The following is a 17,294-nucleotide window of genomic DNA, read 5'->3' on the forward strand; positions in this document are numbered from 1 at the left end:
TTATATATAAACTTTAAAAGTTTTGGATTTGGGTATGCGTTATGAGATCATGAAAACATTTTATTAATACTTATTAATTTATTTATTGTTATTCAATTTTTTTACAATATCGAACACTTTTGCATCATTATCAGTACAGTTCGAGTATAGTTTTGCTTTAATTTTATTTTCTGACAATGGAATGAAACAGTGAAATTTTTGGGTTCCTTGGATCGTTTTCGCGTTATTATATTGCTCGCTGAGCTCTGATGCCGTTAATTCGTACTCTTCAGTAGTAGTAAAACAAAATGATAATTTTGTTAAATCTTCTTCTTTTCTGCGATTCGCCCAATCAAATAATTCTTTTGCAGTTTTAATTGGATGCTCACGTTCTTTGGCTAAACTTGCTCTTGTGGCCATGCGCTTTATGGTTCCTCCAATAGCATCACAAGGACCTTTGCCATGTGACGTAGCAAAGAAATGCCATTCTGCATAAATTCCGTACTTTGATTAAAATTACATAGGATCCAAAAATTCTTACGGTTTTTGTACTGCGATGCTGCTCCATCAGACATGAAATATATCTTTCTGATTTCTTTATCCTTATCAACGCGTAAAAAGTTAATCATTTTGGCAATGAACAAATCTTCGGAAATTACAATAAAACTAAAATGTTCAATTTGCGTACTTCCATTGAAATAAATAACGAATGGATGAATTGTAGCTTGTTGTACGTTCCAGTGATGGGACTGCACTTAATCCTGCAATACAAAGCTATAGTTTTCAGAAAAATCACAAATGACTAAAAATTCACCATCTTGTAATGTATTTTTCGTATTTTTTAAAAAGCGGGATTGCTCTGTTTTAATAAAGTCGTGAGGAATTAAACTTTCTAATTTCAAGCAAAAAAATGACACAAACTCATCTACAGGTTTTACAATAGTTTCTAGGTCACACCTATCCGTGGTCACCCATTGCTCAAATGATAACTGATCAATATAATTTTCTTCAAACTCAGCGAATAAAGTATTTTCCAATGATGAAGAATCTGGACAATCCGAACAAGATCGTAGATAGCAATTTGATGTTGTATTTTCACACAAAAGACTACCAGTTAACATTTTAATATCCTTTGATAAATTGATTCTTTTCAAACATTATGTGTTCCTGAATTGGATAGAAGCTTGCATTGCCTTGGACGAAGGCTTGCAAATTAGGAAAAGCCTACCTAAATATTTTCATTAATTTCCTTGAAGCGTGTATACGCTTCTTTCAAAGTAGTCATCATTAATCGTTTTTGGATTGCTTTACGCTTTCCATCTTTTTTTACAGATACATAATCTTTTTGGCCAGGCATAGCTCTACTTACTTCATCGTCTTCAAAACATTGAATTATTTTTTCTTTTGTCTCATCTGTTAATGAAGTACTCGACCTAGCATTTTTGGTTGCAAGACAGTTATTTTTGAATTGTTTTGCCTCTTTTGCTGTATTTCTATTGGTTTTGAACTCATCAATGGCGTCTTGAATCGACCACGAGCTTGGCAGCATCGACAAAATCAATAATTTTTCTTTCCTTGTCGTGGCTAGATTCGAGAACCTTTCCTTCATATTCATAATTACCTCATCGTAGTCTGTATTTTCCACATCCTCAGGTCCTAATTTGAAGAGGTTTCTTCGTACAGCTTCGTTGATTTCACGGTATTTTTTCTCGGGATAATTGACGTAACCCATCTTCGTCCATTTAATCGGAGTCACTTTTATTCCAGCTATCCCTTCGTTGAAGCGTTCGATGTTGACCTTCTGGATGCACTCATCTTCTGATTGATTTGTTGAAACAGATGTCGCTGATGGTACCGTGGCAAGACTATCTGCACTTGGTACTTCTGGTAACTCCTCAGTTGTTGTCGGTGCATCTAGTAATTCCTCAGTTGTTGTTGTTTTCGAACTTCCTGCAACCTGATCCACCGATGATGTACAGATTGCCCGTTTGTCAACGTTTAAACGGCAGGACGTACAAATGCGTAAATTTGTATTCAATGTAGACATTGGAGCATAACCAGCCGCTTTCAGTTTATCTATGGTGCTTTCGGTGAGATTTCGTACACTTTTTTTCTGCAAACGGCCTGCAACAGTTGAGAAAGCGACTACTCATGTTGCTCGTTAGATTTTAATAAACAAAATCACTTTTAAGTTTTTACTGACTAGTTTGGTGTCGTTTGCTTGACTGAAGAAAAATTTTACAATTAAATCTTTTATAACCATAGTGGTAGTATATTTTTAGCTTTTTCGTGAGTATGTTCATGGTATGTACCTATCATGTTTTTGATGTTGTTGAAGTTACTCGCTTTCTCCCAAATATGATTAACAAAGTCTATTCTCTACCAAGGCGGGTCTATACCCAGGTGTAATCAGATTTTAACTTTGTGGAGAAAACCAGCACCGAGAAAACCGACCTGCTTTACGTATACTAGATCACCTGGGTATAGACCCGCCTTGTTCTCTACGAGGTAAACTTTTTGCAGGTAAACTAGTCATATACCTGTATAGAAAACTTTTTTTGTAGCTTTTGTCTTCAATATTAGATTTCTTATAGGTTTCTTTTATCAAAAGGTTTCAACACTATTGAGAGAATTTTTCTTCAGTTACGTACAATAAAAAATATGACACTATCAAGACTTTAAATCACAACACTGGATCGCGTCTAACTTTCTAATAGATGCTATAATAGTTATGAATAATTAAATAAAATATCATAAAAACAACTTGTTAACCTCATGTGGTACCCTTAACAAAAAAATCAGCAACAAACTGCGGTCCTAAAAAAAATAACAATGAAAAAAAAAATTTTCACTGAGTGTCAAATTTGTGAAATATTTGAAATGTCATAACTTTTTTGTTTATTGGCTTACCATCACCAAATTTTTATGGTAGATAGCTAATATAATGGACCGTTTTCCCTCAAAAAATTACGTTGGTATTCCGATAGGGTTTTGAGATATTTGAGTTTTTGTGACAAAAATGATGTTTTTTAATGCAAAAAAAAATTTTTTTACTGTGTGCATTTTTTTTGGAATCTTTATTTAGTTGTCTAACTTTGTTTCTTTAGTTGTCTAACAATCGAACGAACCGTTTTTGCTGTGCAGATTTTTGAATATTTTTGAACCATTTTCACATACACCCTTTTGAAAAGTTAGTCGTGACTCAACTTGAAGATTTGATATCGGAAAATGACGATTTAGATGGAACTGAAAAACTGTGCAAAGTTTCAGATATTTTTGAAATGGTCGATCAGAATCGACTTGCATGCCTCCGTGGAATCCCTCATATGGTGGATGTAGTAATGAAATACATTGAATTGGACGAGTTTGCCCAATAGGGTGATGTGCTAGTATCCATCGTATTAAGCTTTGATCAGTGAAAACTAGTTATTTTCCCAGTATTGCAGTGAATGATGCTGATACAAACAAATGCCAAATAATTCTTTCCCAAAACAGCTTTCGCATTGTACAATAAGATTTTGATAAATCTTGATCGTTTTTTTTTTTTGGAAATAATGCAATCAAATTGCATCCTGCCGTATTCTCAATTCATCGTATTGTTTTCATTTCAGTCGCAATCAATTTTCAGATTCGTAGAACAACTCACGACTCACTGTGATATTATAAGTTGTTAAAATCAGTGAATCAAATTGTCATCAAAGGAGACGAAAAACAAACAACAAAGCAAGCTTGCTCACAACCCGTTTATCCATACTTTTGCGGATAGGGATACAATCAAAAGCAAAATTGTCATGACAATCACAGCGCACAACATTGTTGCAACCTTTTCAACTTGCGAATAATCAGTTATTTCAAACATAAAACCAAATTTGTTGTATGCATGCTGTTCGATAATGTGCCAATGTTTACCAACACAGGAAAAGTTCTAGAAAATTGCAATGCGAAGTCCAGAAAATCGCTGCGCACGTGGTGATCGATCTTTGTCATATTCTGTTCAAGTGATGATAAGCTGATGTTGCGGAATAAAATTGTTGCAACAAGAATAGGAGATGACAATGTCTTTGTTGGGTGTGTTGGGTGACAATTTATTCACTGGTTAAAATACAACACATCAACGCTATTATATATGTTTTACTAGAATGTATAGTACTACGGGCGTCTCCCTCCACTCCTTCAGTAAAGGAGGTTCTCTTTAGAGGGGCAGATATTAAGTGAGCTTCGAGTTAAACTAAAATAGCTTTATTGAAGTATAATAAAACACGTCTTGTCTACTTGAAGGCTTGTTGTGGAATGATTGATGATTCTGGCATGATCGGGTGCCTCATCATTTCATGGCCACCTACGGTTTGGCCGATCGCTCACGGCTTCCTATTTCTACATTCAGCATGATGAAATATATTGATTATCTTTAAAATTCATTGTTTGCCATTAAAATTCAGCTCAAACATATAAACACAATTCCTTTTGACCGAACAAATTTCGTGAATTATAGAAGTTTTACGGCGTGTAATTGGAATGAAATTCTTCAGTGAAGAAGTACGAATATTTTTTTTGACATGAAAGTCAGGAGCTATTTACCTAAGTACCATTACAGTATTACACTATGGTCCAGAAAGCAGTTTTACGCGGAAAGATGCATTTTGAGCATTAGAATGAAACATTAGACGAAAACGGTCTTCTACAAAGTTGTTTATATTAGTTAAGCCCTTTGTTTGGTGTTATTTAAAATTAGGGTGGACCTCACTTTCTTATTTGTAGAAATTATATTATACATGCTTCAGCAAAGTTGTAAACCATTCAATTTCAAGCAACTTTGCCACAAAAAGTTTTTTTGTATCTCTTAAATTGACCGATTTAGAGCTTTTTTCTACGGTGACATAGGGTGGTCCGAACAAAACTGGTTTTCTGGTTCTAGTGTTTTCAATTCAAATATCTAATCAAAGTAGTCTATGAAACACTTTTAGAGCTTTGAAAAATGCGTAATTTGGTGAGTGAAGATACTCGCTATCTTCTTCAGTTTGGGAGTTATTGTTGTTTTTCTCACAAAACCATGTCTACTTTGATTGTGAATATCTCTGATTGGGGCAAACATAAAGAATATCTTTTGACGGCATTCAAAAGACAAAATAAAATTGTATATTATATCAAAAAATAACAGATGTGTTATTTTTGTGACTCTAATAAAATGCCTTGAAAAACAAATTATATGTTTTAATGATCTAATATTTGATGTATGCAGTAAAAATAGGGTAAAATGAGGCAAAATCGGCCACTCCCGAAGTCTGCACAAGATGAAACTATCTCCAATCGGTTCCTCGAGATATTTTACATGGAAATAGTTATAGTTGCGTTTCGTCCATACGTAAATTTGTCAAGTTTTCTGAACAATGATTTCTTTCATTATGGAAGACACTTCCGAAGATTCATGTCTCATTTGAGTTATGAAAACGATATGAGCCAGCAAATGCAATTGCTGAAAAAAACGATTCCGTAGTTAAAACTTAAGTATGTTCAATTAAGCAGTATGATGAATTAGGCAACATTAACGGATTACTATAAAGAAAGTAGAATTGCCTTACGAAATTGAATATATTTGCGAGCGGTGCCCGTACTTGTTTTAAAAGTATACAACTTGCAACATTTGTATTTTAATGTCCAAAAAATTACTCCGGATTGCAGTACATAATAAATGTTGAAATGAACATACTATTCTGCTATACTGAATAGCTTGAAATTTTAGCCACAACACGAAATTTGTACAGTAAAATCTCCACAGCATTTCAGAATCAACTTTCTGAGATATTTCAAACCTGCTTCAAATAAGCCTGGGCTTTGATTCAAATGTGACGTCCACCAATACACAGAAGCTACACATGCACATGCTTCTAAACTTAAATATATTGTATGAAACCAAACAGATGCGTATCTAATTTTGCCTAATACTTCGTCTGAATACACTTATACTAAATTTCATGACACTACATTAGTAGTTTTTGATCTTGTCTAGACTTTTGATCCGCAACTCACTGCTGTTTAATAGAATGACTTACAATGTTAAATTTCAAATCAATCTTTAAGCAGTATCTTATGAAAATGCAGCACTCGCTATGTTGTAATAATAAACTCGTTATGAAAAACTCCACTCTGCACCTTACAACATAAATTACATTTCAAGTATACCGCAGATTTGCTTACTAAAAATGCCAAATGCCTTTATCCTTCGCAACGGCGTAGAAAACTACAAACCTTCCTTATACAATTCAAACGCACGCCTCCCTGAAGCTTATGAAGTCAGTTGGTTCAAGATGAAAAATTAACCAGAAGCATTCTTGCCTTCAATAAAACACAAAATAAAGAGAGAAGGGATGAATTTGTAATTTCTCCAAACACAGCTGCCGCGAGATTAAGTTCTAATTAAAATTCAACACTGGTCAGAAACACAATTTCAAGTGTACAAGGGAAATGAAAAAAAGCTCACTCGGAGCTGTCATGGACCCGCCTCTGATGTGACGTGACGTCTAATCGGTGTTTCAAGAAGCGTTGAAATAATTTATCAATAATTAATTACCGTCTTGTCGTCGTTTCCCAAAGGAATATTTGCGGTTGACCACGATGCCCGACTGGTTCACCAGCTCCTTGCAAGCTACTAGAGTGGCTAATAGACTGTTCTGAAATTTGCATAATTTTATTCTCCAGGCAAAAGTCACAGCATCGTATCGTCTAGGTACGCCTCCACAGGGTAGCAAACTAAAAGTACTCGAGGTACACCATAGAGACCAGCAAGAGAACTTCGACCGATAGAATGAGTCAACTTCGAGCTGGAAAGAGAAAAGCTTAGTTGATAGCATCCCATTGGGAGTTCTTTGATCTTTCTATTCGGTTTTAGCTAAGAATTCGATTCACCTTCATGGATGTTTGAGAATCCACGCAAAAATAGGAATTGATATTTTATATTGTCTCTAAACCAATGATTTACAGTAGGAAAGAATTTTGCTGTCTTACTAAATGTTGCTACTAAATGGAAAACCGGGTGAATTCTGAAAAAAAAACAATCTGGAAATTATCGTATAAGAAAAAGCTGCTACCTTCAATAGAAGACCGCCTGTTGGCCTTTCGGCATGAAAAGGGACAAACGCAAATTTTCCCAGACGGAAAATAAGTGGATACTGAACGCTGCCACGAAATACAGGAACATTGAGGACAATATGAAAAGAATGGCATTCAATAAACAGATTGCTACCGGCAGAAGTCTTTTTGATTTCCTTCAGATGAGGAGAATTTTCAGTCTCTTGGAGTGAAATTGCCCTCAAATGATAAAAAGGACTGGGCTAACGATGCGTAATAAAGGTTTTTTTTCCGGTGGGAAAATCAGAAAGGAAAAGTAAATTTGGATCATCCAATTAAATAACTTTACTTATTTTGAATGGAAAATTGCTCAGTGAAGAGTGAAAACTGCCAGCAACGACAAAACGATAGTCAGTTCCTGAGAGATCGAATCAATTTGGAAGGAGGCTCAATAGTGTTAAACAAGTATTGTCGAATATTGTGACTTATTCAGAATGCCTACCTGATAGTATGATCATTTCATTACCGACATACCTAATCGTATAAAAACTTGTTTCATCGGATATAGGACGTTTGAAAAATTGCAGCTTATGAAAAGTGTAGTACCGTGTTGTACGACCACTTACTTTAATAGTTTCATACCCTAAACCCTTCTTATTTTATTTTTATTTATTTAGGAGAAGAGAAAAGCCCGTTTGACAAGAGCTATCATTTCAGCTCCACCTCAAACCAGTTTGATGCTTTACCCAAGTTTTCCAAACACCAAATTAAAGCAGCCTCTAGCCCAGGCTCTTTGATTCATGTGAGGAAACAGAGAGTGCCGCCAAAATATTTTAAATTAGAATGCTCGTTCCTTGGATTTTCGTTTAATTTTCTAACAGCTAATAACATACATATTGCAGTTATTACTGAAACTTTTTTAAACCCTGTATCCAAACTCAACAGAGATCCAATTTTTTTTTTATCGTAATCATCGACTGGATGGAGCAGGTGGTGGAGTTGCAATCATCATTCATAGGCCTATAAAATATCATCTTTATCCGTCATTTGAAACCAAAGTGTTTGAAACTTTGAGTGTTACTATCGAAACACAGTTTAGTGAATATACTTTTATAGCTGCCTATTTGCCTTTCCAATGTACTGAGCAGCAAATTAATTAGCTTCAAACTGACTTGCAAAAATGGACTCGCAATAAGTCGACATTTTTGTCATTGGTGACTTAAATGCCAAACATTGTTCATGGAATAATTCGCTAAGCAATTCCAATGGAGAATTTTATTTGATGAGTGCTCTTCACGATATTTCTCAATTCAATACCCTGATAATCCCACTTATTTTTCTTCTTCTAGAAACCCATCTACAATTGATTTGGTCTTAACCGACTTTAGTCAGCTTTATAGCCAACTGGTTACTCATGCTGATTTTGTTTATGATAATGTCCCTGTTATATTTCAAATATCCCATGAAGCGATTCTCAAAACCTGTTAGCTTCACTTCCAATTATTTTAATAAATATGAAACATACATCGATAGTAATCTCGATGTTTACATTGCTATGCAAACAAAACTTGATGAGGAGTAAAATTTGAATCCGTGATTATACACGATGATCTTAAACTTTTGTTCGTTCCTAAAAACGTGAAGAAAAAGCAATTACAACGCACTCGCGATCCTGCTATGAAAATTATAGGGCAGAATCTGCAAAAACAAATTAAAAAACGTTTTACCCAATCAAGAAACAAAAATTTTAAAAATTTTTTTTTAATTGGACCCTTTTAGAAATTATCTGAAATTTAGAAAAAAAAACTCAGAAGTCAATTCCGGCATTGACAGAGAAAACAAATTATTACTCATTAATTGCGAAAAAGCTCAAAAACTTGCTATGCAGTTTGAAAGCGCGTACAATTTTAATGTTGGACTCACTAGTTCAAATGAAAATCAGGTTACTCAGGATTTTGAAAGTATTTTCAACGTTTTCGTTTTCAGAAATTCCTGGAATTTGGAAGAAGTGTGAACTAAAAAATTAAGAAATATGAAAGCCCTTGAGCATTGCCGCAAAATTAGTTTCATTTTCTGCAAGAATTTGTTAACTATTGAGTTATTTCTTTTTAGCTATTACCATACTATCTATAAGTCATATTCTCCCATGTACAGTATAACTAACATAATCCATTTTCTTTCTTTCGTTTTTCTCAATGATGCAGTCGAGATCCGTGCTGGAACGTCATCTGGTGGTGGCGGATCGGGTGTTTACCATGACGGATCTGAAAAACATGTCTAACGATTCGCTCATCCTGCCAACAGTCGGACCGCACAATCTTCAGATTCGGGTGAAAGAAGAAGATCGGAGTAAGTATATGTTTCGATTTACAAACAGACCCCAAGGCAGTTGAAAAAATTCCTTCTTCATATCGTTTTCAGCCCTAAACATCCTTTTTTTTTATTTGTTCAAGCAGTTGGAATCTTAAGTTTTCGGAGCTTTGTTGATTTTTCATTCAGGAGCTCATCGCCAGAAAACATTTACAGATAACAAGACTCAAGAGACTATGAATTGTCTACCATTGGTGCAGCTACAAGTCTGACTCACCTATATTATGTTTCTGAGCTTTAATACGAACCAAATAACCCTCTGTTTGACGAAGCAAATATTCTGGCATGATGCCAACGGATGAAAAGTCAATTATGTAGCTCTCGACGTAAAATTAATTTGAAATTCGATTCATAAAAATCCTGTTTGCTTCTCTTTGTTTGTTGCCACCCCGTACTGTTGAGATCATTTCGCCTTGCATAATAATGTTGTCGTACATGTACATTTTTCCTGATGCATATTTCATGACCCTCCGCTAATGTATAGCATTCATTTTCGTCAAATCACATCGCATGACTCTCGGAACAGCCGAAGACGATTACTCGAGTTCACTTCAGTCTGGTGAGTGTCTCCATTTCGCGACGCGGTGTGTTCTGCCTCTTCTCTAGTTACTGCACTACACAAAATGGAAACACAACTCTCAGAATAACTCCCAAACACACAAGCACAAGCGAAACAGACACATACCAGCACAACTACAACAGACAGAAATTTTTAGTCCTCTGTGATTTGATAAGTTTTGAAAACATGATTTCCTGAGAATACGAAATAGAATGCAAATATTACTTTTTCGGATTGCAGCGTTCTGATAAGTGAAAAAGTGTTACAGAAACTTGACTACACCGACAAAAAAGATAAAAACGATAAAAATTCAACCTTTTCCAAACATATATTAATTTTATGTATGAAATAGTTAAAAAAAGGTTTTATTCTTATCTTTGAAAATAAAGTGTGCACAATAATGATGTTTACAAGGAATTATAATGCATGAGGATATTATAAAAACCATTATAATACATACGCCATGATGGAGCCTACATAGCCGATGCGGTAAACGCGCAGCTCGAGGATAATTCCAAGTTGAAAATTTTCTCGATTTGCCAGAGTATAGAGAACCATCCACATGAGCAAATATTGTTAATAATAACTGTGAAAATGCTCAATAGAACACAAAACATAGAATGATGCTCTGTTCCAGTTTGGAGGCTATGCCAGAATGAAGAAGGTCATGGCGAGGTCATACAATAAAAGTTATTTTTACAATTAGGAATTCTGTGAGACTTGATTTTCTTAAAATTTCTCTCGTTCTAAACGGGGGGACCAATAAAAACTTTGCTTCCGTAGCCAGCGTGAGTTTCACTTATTAACTGTTTGACTAGTACTATCGTAGTTTCCCAAGAACAGGACAATGACATATTGGATGATACTATGTCCCATGTCTAAATCCTGTTTATCTGCCTAGTTCCTGTCTAATTGAACAGCCTCTACCTTCAAGTGTTACATGGTTTAGGGACAAAATCGAAAACTGATTTGCTTGGGTGAAAATTCATTCTTCTTCAAGAAGTGTCGACCTCTTTTTCCTTTGTAGCTTCTTCTTTGACCTTTTTTCCTTTCGACCTTTTGTCAAACATCTTCTGTTGGGCGCATCGGGTCAACGAGCGTGGGTTAAATTTCCTTTAGCCTTGAAACATTTCATGAGGAATGTTTCTTGGCTGTGCCATACAGTCAGACGGAACTGAAAATTGACGGTCAAAACCTCTTAGAGGCGTTTTAGCCCGTAGGTGTTATTGAGACATTGTTTTGAATTAACATCCCAAGTAAAATGAGCGACAATTATATGAATTTTACCATAAATTCATTATATCTTTTTTTCAATTCTTTATTAGTATCATTCCAAACATTACATTCATTTCTTATATCTAGGTGTTCTGTGTTAGACAGCACTATCATCCTAATTTGCTATAAAAAAAATAAGCTTTTATTAACATTTTGTTAACAACATTTCATTTACCGTAGCAGTTACAAATTTTACAGGTGAGTTGATTTCACCGGCTTATAAGAGAAAAAGAAGGCTTTCAATTTACTTAACCTAATTTTGAATCCTCTGCAAAGCTTTTTTCTGGTATTACAACAGCTAGTCCATATTGATACAGCATACAACATGGCTGGCCTGAAAATTCCTTCCCCTTGGTTATGCGACCTTGCCGCGATGGGAAGCCATAATCCATTAGCCCATATGATGGAAACCAAAGGCGTAACCTGTAGTGGTGGCACATTTTGGCATTTTTTGCTTAAAGCCGCGTCATAATTTATATGGTATAGACGCAATAATATATCGGATGTGATCCAACGGACGTTCTGCGTCGTTGATAGCATTGATGCCCATTTCAAATAATTAATCTATTCAAAGTGGACATTTATACTATTTACGACGTTCAGTTTGCCTTTTGCTAACCAGAATGATCCGTAGCCACTCTTACTATTAGCTAGCTAGATACATCGTTATCATATAAGACGTAGGGAATATAACTCTGAGGAAAATGACTAGTAGATTCAATGAGTAGGAATAAGTGGCGACAATCTTATTTTAATATGGTTTTTACATTACCATAACAAGGAATACCTCTTTTGTAACAATGGTATAAACAATCTAATTCCAGCTTCATTTTCGCAAAATTTACAAGTAGAAAGTAGGCGTTGTGAAGCATTGCATTTGCCACCGAAAAGTGAATCTTGTAGGAGACTGTAATAGAAGCCTAAGGTAACTTTACTCTTAAATATTCACTATAATAATGACTATTGAAAGTAAGACGCTGAGATCGATCATTAGGGTACACTTGCTAGTTTCGAGAAATTGTTGAACAGACAAGGAAAGTGACTTTTTTAAGGATGTATGAACGTAATGACCAATAAATACTTTTAAAAACATAAAACGAAATTAACTAGAACTACTACTAAACAGACAATTTTGTTAAGATTTGACGACAATTGGCATTTAAGATTCTAATCTTACGTAAAAGACAGGAGTATTCAAAATAGCACTTATATATAGCAATGACTAATTATTCATATTAATTATTCCATTTCGACTAGTAATGAAACTACTACACTACTATTTCAAAAAATTCTGATGGAGCTGCTGATTTTCACAATGTTTCCTTTTCTCAGAAGAAAGGGAATATGGGTATTTTCAAAAAACTACCACGTCACAATACTAATAAAAAAACAGTGTTCATGTGGGCGCCATAGCCTAGTCCGTCTGAGTATTGGTCCTGGGGTTCAGCCTTGACAAGTTAAGCTGTCAGGCAGCTCCAACTGAACACCAAAAAAAAAAAGGAATACAACATGGCTGGCCTGAAAATTGGTTTGAAGATGAAAAGCTTGTTCTTAAGACAAAGTTTCGATTTTCTGTTCATAAATAGATACAGACATTTTAAATATTTGTTGAATGCCCTCAATGTGATTTTTGAAAGTTGAATATCTATCTAGCATGAGCCCTAGATACTTACATCATCTGGCCAATTTATTGGAACCCCTCTCATCGTAACATCATGTCTACTTGAAGGTTTCAAATAAAGATCTTTTGGTTTATGTGGGAATATTATTAGTTGAGTTTTGGAAGCATTAGGAGAAATCTTCCATTTTTGCAAGTATGAAGAAAAAATATCCAAACTTTTTTGCAATCGACTACAGATGACACGCAAGCTTCGTCCTTTGGCGGAGAGGCCTGTGTCATCCGCAAACAGGGATTTTTGACCAATTGTAGAAGAATAAGTTGTTTTTTTTTGTTCTAATTTACCAAATAACTGTTCCGAATTGAAAAATAATCTCCAGGAAACACAATACTGATACTGCGCAGTCGAGATCACCGATGATCACATTTGACCCAACACAGAATGAACACAGTCGCCAAAATAAACAAAAACTGGGTACGTGATTTTCACGTAGGTGTAATAGGATAACCACAGTACAACTCACTCAATCCCCATTTATGTTTATGAGCAGTCTGGTAGTCGTTACCTTAGTCAGGTAAAATCAGTAAAAATTCATTTTCATCGATTTACGTGAATTTTCACGTAGCAATGACGTTTGGATTATTTTGAGTGTAGGCTTCAATATTTTTGGAACAACATCAACAATAACAGGATAAACAAGAAAATATATCAAAAAAGTCCGAACAAATATTCACAAGGTACAAAATATTTGCTATCTAAACAATGTTTGAATTTTTCCCATATTGTGTAAAGTTATTGGGTACATCACATAACTATCGAATAGTAATGTTTCATAGAAATTTTGATGATTTTATGTTTAAAATTGTTATATTATAAAAATAATGGATCAAAAGTCTTGAATTTACAAATTAAAAATTATGAACAGCATGTTTCGCAGAAAAATGTTTTATATGTGTATTTTTTTCGCGCTTTACATTTCTCCGAATTATGTTTATCAATGAAAAAAGCCATTATAATGGACAATAATCTATAGAATCAGTTTGAAATTCATGCAAAAAAAATCATTATATTATGAAATCGTATTGTTTTTTAAATTTGGACACTTTAGCCCCTTTTTTGTTTTGAGGGACACATTTTTTCGCTATTCAAGCATTTTTTTTAGGGAAAGTGTACCAGTTGTGGCCATAGTGGTTCCCTATTTGGCCATATGCAAAATATGGATAACTTTTACATTTTTAATCTTTCTGAATGTTTTAAAATCAAGATTTATCCTTTATCTTACTGCTAAAACATAAAAGATTTTTCAAAATGTGAAGACATTCAAGATATCACGTATGGCGAAATAGGGAACCACTATGGCCATAACTGGTACACCTACCCTATATCCGATTGAGAACCAAATAAACTAACCAGTTAAAAAATTAATTTTTGTGGTTTTGCCTCATATTTTGCACATTTGTTATACCCATATACAACTTAGATATATGCAAGAATTATCGAAATCTATCCATAATTCTTAGCTAGAAATCCTCAAAGCTGAAAAATGTGAAAATAATGTCAAAACAAGCCCCGTTTGACGGTACGGTAATTTTGCATCTAATTAGAGAATAATCTAATTTTCCCTAGTTTTGTACTTGGTCCATTCTGACTTAACGTCGACCAACTGAACTTTGAAAAAAAAATGTTGTAAGATATTTTCAGTTGAAAGAAAAAAAAATATCAATTATTTGTGCCAATATAGTTTGGCACTGTCTTATAAAGCATTAAAAATATTGTTTTTCGAATGAAAATCCTAAATTCAAGACATAATCTGATGGTAGTGGGCTACTAGGATTCTTGTTAGAAGTAAACTAGTGTTTTCCCATCAAAACAAGTTTATAAAGATGTACATCTACTGAAACTGTTCTAACGCCAAATTTCTTCTTTCGCAGGATTCTTCATTCAATGGAGAGAGACGAACAAGTGGATTCCTGTTTTTCGACCAGATGTCGAATGTACGAATGGTGTGATCCACGTTATCGATGCCCCGCTAGTGCGAGACCACGACATTACAACCAGCGGAAGCAGCAGTAGCAGCATAAGTAGTTTTGTGACCACCATGGTTATCACGGTGGCAAACACGGTTCTACTGGCGGCTCTGGCTTTCCTCTAAGGACCTGTCAGCGGTAGATAGGAGCTTCTCAACTTAGATATTTCAAAAAAATCGTACCGAAAAACAAAAAGGCAGCATCGAGTCACCCACTAGCTGCTACAAACGGACAGAGCAAAGTCAAACATTAGAATTAGTGAAATATTTTCGTTTATTTTCCCATAGTCGGAACAAATCCACAGCCAGCACGGATGCAGCAAAGCAGAAAGAACGTTAGACCAACATTAGATGATGATGGATTATTTTCTAGCTAGTCACATCTATTCAAAGAAAATCTTGACTGGAAATATTTTCTTTCCATACTGCACACAGTAGAATTGTACCACTGCTCAGACACAGTGGCCCAAGAAGATTAGTTTTCAAATTTAGAGATTTTATGTGTTTTACCAAAAGCATCAATTGAATATTCTCAACAAGTTTCGTCGAACTGAAGTTTTCCCATTTCAACCACTGTGTGACGACGAAATGGAAAGAAAAACATTTTCCCTCTTGGTGGGATTATTTTTTGCTGTCGGCATTCCAACGTATCTTTTCAGAAGCAGCAGCAGCATCCCCGCCTGCAGCATCGGTACCACTTTTATCGGAACGCTGCAAGGAAAAAATGTATTTTCTACCAAACGAGTGAACTAAGCTGTTCTACTTCGTTGGTCGTATTTTCGAAAGGACTCATTGTCCGTGTATTTTATTCTCATCACCCGGGAAAGCATCTCTCAAATATTTCCTTCATAATTAAACCGACCGCTGCTTCAATAAAATCACTCGTAGCACTGTTTTTGCGATGAACCTCAAATGAAGTTGCTCGACAGCTATGTTTTCTCATTAGATATCAGCTAATTGATGAGCTTCTGTATGAATCGAACAAAAAACATGCATTTGATAATTCATTTATTTGTAGCCTCTAAAACAAAGAAATTAGATTTTTCCCTGTTTTTCGTTTAGTCAAAATGTCATCAGAAGAAAAAAAACAAACTACTGCCGTTATATGAAACTCAATCAGACGAACTAAGGACGAAACAGGATTTTAAGCACGATAGGTTTTGTAAATTAGAAAATGATAATAAGCAAACAAATCAATGGTCGTGCTATTTACATGCGTCTATGCGATCATTAGACATCTTTTAAGTGCTACTGACATGCTTATGATTAGGTTGAAAATAGTATTTCGAGAAAAAAAAACGGTTTTAATCTGTAAAGATATATGATTTAAATATAATTCAAATAACATCTTTTTTATGTTGTTGCAGTGAAAACATAACAATTGCTATATTAAATTTTCCTTGAATAGTTTCACGAATGAGTAGTGATCGTGGCGAATGCATTTCAACTTTCTTCTAGATAGCAAAGCTTATAGATGATGTACTTTATTTTTAATGCATTCATATTTTCTTATATTGCTTCGCGCTTCAAGCTGCTGTATAGACCGGTCATCGGTTCAAATACTCTACCAATGAAATCCATGCGAAGTGAATGAATTCACTGGACCTTCTAAAAATCGTACCTCGGCTATTAAACCTGGCTCTTCTCACGACACTCTCTAGCGCAATGTTGAACAGCCTTATCAGCTTGATCAAGTCTCCGGCGAGATTCAAACAAGCTAGACGCTCTAAGCAGTCTTGTGAGCTTCCTGGGAACGTAAGGCCCCACGCGCAATGATAGCGGAACGGCAACGGAAAGTGGAACCGGTTCGCCAGCATGGATCACACGATCACACCATCTCAACAGAGCTGTCAACGAATGAAAGTGTAGCAACACTGAGGCGACTATGAAGTATATGCTTCTTATACTATCGATTCTCTTCGCGTATCACGTCTACTCTGGCCGCATCCCAATGCTGTAAACTTTTTTCTTTTTTTGTCTGGCACATTTAGTTGCACAGATCTGCTTCTCAGCTTAGTGTTCTTCTGAGCAATTCCACAGTACCTATATTGTGTAGTATGCACGAAAATGAAATGGGATTTGAACATCTGCCTCAGCTTGCTATTGCTGAATAGCTACGCGTTCACCGCTACGGCTTTTTGGACCTCTACTGTTAAGCATTTGATAGCTAAAAAATAATGTCGACATTTTCGCGTTAGTGCGATTTATTTATGAAGTTAACGCGTGAAGCAGTTCATAAATGCGGACATCGAATAAGATCCTCTTCGAAGCATCTGGTCTTAAAAGCCCAAACGCAATGATAGCGGGACGGCAACGGAAAGCGAAACCGGTTAGCCAGCATGAACTACAATGTATTTGTCGACTTTGTGTTGATTCACTTTCATTCGTTCATAGCTTAGCC

General features: G+C 35.2%; 1 protein-coding gene across 7 annotated transcripts in view; it reads left to right on the forward strand.

Annotated features, from left to right (window-relative positions):
- LOC5576900 (fasciclin-1) overlaps nucleotides 1-16,231 on the forward strand; it is a 529,370-nt gene extending 513,139 nt beyond the window's left edge. For 4 of the 7 annotated variants that reach the window (XM_021847522.1, XM_021847549.1, XM_021847551.1 and 1 more), the window contains 3 exons: nucleotides 9,249-9,393; nucleotides 9,899-9,973; nucleotides 14,799-16,231. In XM_021847522.1, coding sequence (XP_021703214.1) covers nucleotides 9,249-9,393; nucleotides 9,899-9,973; nucleotides 14,799-15,019 — 441 coding nt within the window. In that variant the 3' untranslated portion in view covers nucleotides 15,020-16,231. The remainder of the gene's footprint in view (nucleotides 1-9,248; nucleotides 9,394-9,898; nucleotides 9,974-14,798) is intronic. The other 3 variants (XM_021847533.1, XM_021847554.1, XM_021847565.1) reach the window with 3 other exon arrangements.
- Nucleotides 16,232-17,294: the final 1,063 nt, after the last annotated feature.

This window comes from Aedes aegypti, chromosome 1 (genome assembly GCF_002204515.2).
Source record: "Aedes aegypti strain LVP_AGWG chromosome 1, AaegL5.0 Primary Assembly, whole genome shotgun sequence".
NCBI classification, from domain to species: domain Eukaryota; kingdom Metazoa; phylum Arthropoda; class Insecta; order Diptera; family Culicidae; genus Aedes; species Aedes aegypti.